Genomic DNA, 5,721 nt, shown 5'->3' with positions numbered 1-5,721 from the left:
GGCGGGGTCCCGGCAGTGCAGCTCCGCCCCGCAGCCCGAGCAGCTCACCCCGCTGGGCGGCACCGACGGGTCCGGCCGCCCCGTCACCCGGTGCTGCCGCTTCTCCCGCGGCCTCCTCTCCGGGCCGCTCGGGGCGGCGGGCGGCTCCCCGGCCGGCGCCGGGCCCGGCTCGGGCACGTACTCGGGGAAGACGAACTGCTCCTCCTCGCCGCCCGGCTCCTGGGCCGCAGGGCGCTGCGGGGCGGCGGGCGGCTCCCGCCGGGGCCGGGTGGAGAGGCCGCCCGGCCGCAGGGCAGCGGGCAGGAACCGGCCGGGACCCGGGGGCTGCCGGAGCGGCGGGGCCCGGGCCAGGGCCCCCAGCAGCGCGCGGCTCAGTCGGTGCATGAGAGAAGCGAGGCAGCGGCTCCGCTCCCCTGGCCTCGGCCACGCGGAGAGCCCGGCCCGAGACAGCGCCTCCTGCCGGGCGGGCCCGGACCCCACACCGGGCCAAGCAGCGCCAGTGATGCCAGCGCCTTGCGCCTGGCTCGCTGCGTGACCCTGGGCAAATGGCTTAGCCTCTCTTCTCTCCCCCGGCGGTAAATCGGGGCTGGTAAGGCCCAGGGCCTGCCCTCTGTGGGGTGCGGACTGGGCCCGACCCCAGCTGGGGCGGTGGGAAAGCGCTAGGAATCATTGTAATTTATTTATGTGGGATTATTTTTGCAGCCTCAATAATAAAAATAGTGTAGAGTTGTCTCTATTCTTTACTGGACCTAAACAGAATAGAAACCCAAATAAGGTGCTTTACACATTCTTGTCTTTGTTCTTGTTTCTTTTGCTTTTTTAGTTGTTTAAAAAAAAACAACTTGCTGGCTACTCAGTCTGCTGTGAAAATTGATATTAACAAACGTGCAAATATTACTTTTAACAGCAGGCTTACTCAGCCCCAGCAAGCCTGGGGACAAATTAAGTCCTGGATGAGGAGGTCAGTACAGAGGCAGTGGGGGCCAAAGGCGATGGGACATTGGGGGAGGCAGCAGGGGCCAGGGTTGATGGGTGGGTGAGCTTGGGGCCAGAGCCCGTCACTGTGCAGCTGGGGAATGGAGCCCAAATCCCTGTGGCTGGAGCCCGCCCCCCCACCCCCCCCGGGCTGAAGCCCAACCCCACTGCCCCAGGGAAGGTGGGGAACTCACACCTGCTGCCCGCTCCTCCAGCTTTTGTGTCTCCAGAAGGGGGCAGGGCCCAACCACTGCTGGCGGTCCCCGGGGGAGGGTCCACTGCTTTGCGCCCCCCCCCCCCCATCACTGCCCAGGTGTTTGTGGCCACAAGAAAAGCCCCTGATTGCTTCATGTAGCCATGATGGCCGCATTTGAGAAATGCTGGTAAACAGCAGTGCTTCTGAAACTCCCTTTTTATAACTGAGAAACGTTTAAGCGCTTGTGTCTGCATTTCAATGTGTGGTGGCCAGTGGAAACTGGTGTGGGACCAATCACAGTGTTTTAACCCAAGCAACAATAGTGCAAACCTTCTCTCCCCCGCCCCAATCATCTTAAAACCATGCTTTCAATCATAAGCACTATGCAAGGAGGAGGAGGAGGAGGATTGGTTAAAGTGTGGCTCTAAACCTGCAATGAGCATGCCTGGTTCTGGAGCTCACTGCAAAATGATTCAGTCAGGGCCTGTGTTGGTAACTCACTCAATTATAACAAAATACAAACAACTCAGCAAGAAGTGGAGTAAGGGCCCTCTTCGAATGACTGAAGAGTCTTGAAGCCTGAATCAGCAGTGCCTGGTGCAAAAAGCCCTATGTGTGGGTTACCATATTTCAGGTTCCCCTGCACGTGTGTGGGGGTACAAGTTGGAAAACTTGGGGTAGGAGGAGCTGGGGGAGGTACAGCTGGGGTTGCTGGAAGGGGTACATGCAGTGGGGGCAGGGGTGAAAGTAAAATTGAGCTCTTACATCCCCCACCCAGCCCATCTGCACTGCCTAGCCCATGCCCCCCGGGTCTCCAGCGATGATTTAAAGGGCTCGGGGCGGTAGTGGCAGCTGGAGCTGCGGGCCCTTTTAAATTGCAGCCCCAGGGCAGCTACATCTTTTGCTTCCCCCCCCTCGGTTGGCGGCCAGGGGGGGCTGCAAAATGGGCAACGACATTAAAGCGCTGCTGCGGCAGGGTCCTTAAAGCGCTGCCGTGGTAGCGCTTTAAAGTCAGCGGTACGGGCTGGTACTGGTGGCTACTTTTTACTGGTATGCCGTACTGCCTTACTTTCACCCCTTAGTGGGGGTAATCGCTGGAGGTGGGGGGCAGTGTCACTCCCTGTCACGGTGGCAGGGGAGCTGGCACAAGCTCAGGATGCAGTGATGTCCGTCAGGCAGCCCCTCCTTGCAGGACTCCTTCCCTAGGGCTGGGGGCAGGGATCCAGCAGCTGTGGCTGCAGGGGAATAGATCAATCAGCTGCGGATGCAGGGCAGGAACCGATTGGAAGCGGATCAATCAGGGCTCTTTCTGAGGTACAGCATCTGCTCTGCAAGAATCCAAGACATTGCCTGTTATTTGAAAAATCCACCAGGACAGAGAATGGAGGCTCAAAAAAGAGTCTCTGTCCAGGGAAACAAGATGAGTAGCCCCAGAAACCACCGACCTCATACTGCCAGCCTCAAGGATTCAAACATCAAAGGTCTGATTGATTTTAAAATCATGAGATGTTGCTAGCTCTTGGATTGGGTTTAATTGCCTTCTGGTGGCTCAGCCTCCCCTGGTGCTTTCAAGCTTTTCTCCACCAGGCCTGGAAACATTGTTGTAAGGAGGGTAAGAGCAGGGACCCCCGCTTGACACCATGACTCCAAGAGCTGGGGCTTTCTGTAACCCACCCACTACTGCAGGCCTTGCAATACACTTGTGCGAGCTGGCAGCGCCCCTGGCATGATGCTCGGACCCCGAACGAGGGGGGGAGTGGTGTCCTACTGCCACAGCTGGGCACAGCCCTGAATCTCCGCCATGCTCCAGTCCGTGCGTGCGGCACGTTCAACTCTCTGCCCTACCCGCGGCTGGGCCGCGAACACCTCTCTTATGCTCGCCCCTAAGCCCGCCTCAATGCGCACGCGCATTCCGCAGTTCATTCGCGCCTCTCACCTGAGCCGCGCGCAAGCGCGTTCCTCGAGTCTCCGCAGGAAGTGGTCACGAGGCGGCTCAGGCGGACCACAGCGCGAAGTGTGCGCGCAGCCGCAGTGCGAACGGGGGTGGGAGGCCAGCTCATAGCGTGCGCAGCCGAAGGGAGAGCCTGGAGCCGCACGCAGCTGCAGTGCGATAAGGAGGCGGGATCTAAATCGTGCGCAACCGCAGTTCGGCCTAGTGTCATGCGCCTGCGCATTCGCAGCTCCTCCATCGCGGCGACAGGCCGGTGTCGGTAGTTGCAGTGGAGGCCACCCCGCGCTGCCAAGATGTACGACGCGGACGAAGGTGAGCGCGCCACAGCCGCGCCCTGGGGGGCCGGTCCCGTCACCTCAGCCGGGAGCTGGGGCCGGGGGAGGGGAGGCTGTCTCCGCAGCGTGCACCTGGGGGGCGGGCACGAGACCCAGGCCCCCGGGGCCCCTGGCCGGGCCTGGCCGGGCCTGCAAACCCTTGCAGCGCAGCCGTGCCGCGGGGAGGGACCCTGGTCGAGCGAGTCCCTGCGCTTCCCTGCCGGCGAGGCTGTGGGGGCAGAAACGCTTGTGGGGCTGGGGCTGCGACGGGGGGCGGAGGGGTTGCTGGAGGAGCCCCAAGTCCTTCTTAAGTGTCAGTGCTTCTAGCCAGGCGCAAAGAGCACAGGCCTTGCTTACAGGCTGGGGGGCTCCGTCCTGGGAAGCAGCGACCCTGAAAAAGATGGGGGGCATGTGGTGAATAATCAGCTGACCAGGTGCTCCCAGTGCCACGCTGTGGCTAGGAGATACTGCGATCCTGGGATGCATAAACAGGGGGATCTGGAGTAGAGAGGTTATTTCACCCTTATATTTGGCATTGGTGTGATTCCTGCTGGACTGTGTCCACTTCTGGCGCCCACAATTCGAGAAGGATGTTGTTAAACTGAAGAGGGTTCAGAGAAGAGCCATCAGAATGATGAAAAGATGGGAAAACGAGCCTAATAGTGATGGAGCCGAAGAGCTCCATCTATTTAGCTGAACAAAAAGGTGATTTTTATTGTAGTCTGTAAATACCTACATGGGAACAAATATTTGAAAATGGGTTCTTCAGTCTAGCAGATAAAGGTCTAACATGATGTAATGGCTGAAAGTTGAGGCTAGACAAATTCAGATTGGAAATAAAGTGTATGGTTTTAACAGTAAGAGTAATTAACCAATGGAATAATTTACCAAGAGTTGTGGTGGATTCTTCATCCCTGGCAATTTTTAACTCAAGATTGTTTATGCTCCTGGAATTATTTTGGGGGAAGTTCTATGACTAGATGATCAGAACGATCCCTTCTGGCCTTGGAATCTGTGAATCTAGTGTAGACTTGGACTTAGGCATTTCAACAAGTGACCTGGTTTTCAAAAGTGCTGAGCACACAGCAGCTCCTACTGGAATCAAAAGTAGCTAATGGGAAACTGGTGCTTTGAAAAATGGAGGTGTGGATTGAGGATCCTAGTATTAGGCTCCTGTTTTTCAAAGTTTCAACCTTTGACCGTATTTAGTATTCAGTATTTTCTGTAAATTAAAAAGTGTGAGGGCAAAACTTAAATATCTGCATGAGTGTCCAATGTTCTTGAAGCTACAGGTGAAAAATGTGTTTTAGCATAACAAAAACTTTGAAAGATGCTTAGATATTGAAATAGCTTGTCCATGGTTCCTAAATAAACAGGAAACTGAAACATCTGTTAAGATACAACTGAAAGTTAATTGATCTTTACCAAAGGCATAAAGGGCCTCATCCAAAGCCTACTGACTTCAATAAAAATCTTTCTTTTGACTTTAATGAGCTTTGCATTGAATTCAGACTGATTTATTAATTGGTACTCTAGGATAGCACAAGTTTTGCGTGCTGTCATGCATATTCTGCTGAGTGGTGGTAAAGTGTTAGGAACAGATACTTAACCTTAGGAAACAAAGTAGACTGAATCCTATTGTTCCCATAAAAGTTCGTTTTTATAATAAGCCTTCATAGATTGCCTACTTTTTCTCAAGGATCAGTGGAGTAATAAAACTTTTCCGTGTTCCAGATAATAAATATTGTAATTTATATGTGTTACCGTAGTGCTTAGGAGCCCCAGACATGGACCAGGACTCCACTGTGTTAAGTGCTGAGCAAATACAGTAACTCCTCACTTAAAGTTGTCCTAGCTAACGATGTTACAGTTGCTGATCAATTAGAGAACATGCTCATTTAAAGTTGTGCAATGCTTCCTTATAATGTTGTTTGGCAGCCACCTGCTTTGTCCACTGCTTGCAGAAAGAGCAGCCCGTTGGAGCTAGCTGGTGGGGGCTTGGAACCGGTGGACCGGCAGCCTCCCTATTAGCTCCCCGCTCCCCTAAGTTCCCTGTGTGGCAGCTGCCCAGCAGGCTACCAATTGCTGGCAGTTCAGCTGTCCCTCCCCCCACTGCTGTGTGCTGCTCCTGCTCTCTGCCTTGGAGCTGCTCCCAGGAGCCTCCTGCTTGCTGTGTGTGGTGGGGGGAGGGAGAGTCCTAATGTCAGGGTGTCCCCCTCCCCAGGGCCGGCTCTGGCTTTTTCGCTGCCCCAGGCGAAAAAGCCTCCGGCCGCCCCCCCCCCCCC

At 55.4% G+C, this 5,721-nt stretch overlaps 2 protein-coding genes across 2 annotated transcripts in view; one reads left to right on the top strand and one right to left on the bottom strand.

Moving 5' to 3' along the window:
- Positions 1 to 384, bottom strand: part of NOA1 (nitric oxide associated 1) — a 28,719-nt gene extending 28,335 nt beyond the window's left edge. Inside the window, exon 1 of the mRNA XM_026653283.1 lies at positions 4 to 384. Within this exon, the coding sequence (XP_026509068.1) occupies positions 4 to 384 (381 nt within the window). The remainder of the gene's footprint in view (positions 1 to 3) is intronic.
- Positions 385 to 3,346: 2,962 nt separating this feature from the next.
- POLR2B (RNA polymerase II subunit B) overlaps positions 3,347 to 5,721 on the top strand; it is a 26,826-nt gene continuing 24,451 nt past the window's right edge. Inside the window, exon 1 of the mRNA XM_026653285.2 lies at positions 3,347 to 3,434. Within this exon, the coding sequence (XP_026509070.1) occupies positions 3,416 to 3,434 (19 nt within the window). The 5' untranslated portion in view covers positions 3,347 to 3,415. The remainder of the gene's footprint in view (positions 3,435 to 5,721) is intronic.

This window comes from Terrapene carolina, unplaced genomic scaffold (assembly GCF_002925995.2).
Source record: "Terrapene carolina triunguis isolate 2854851 unplaced genomic scaffold, T_m_triunguis-2.0 Scaffold136, whole genome shotgun sequence".
NCBI lineage: Eukaryota > Metazoa > Chordata > Testudines > Emydidae > Terrapene > Terrapene triunguis.
This window is presented reverse-complemented; position numbering and strand designations above follow the sequence as displayed.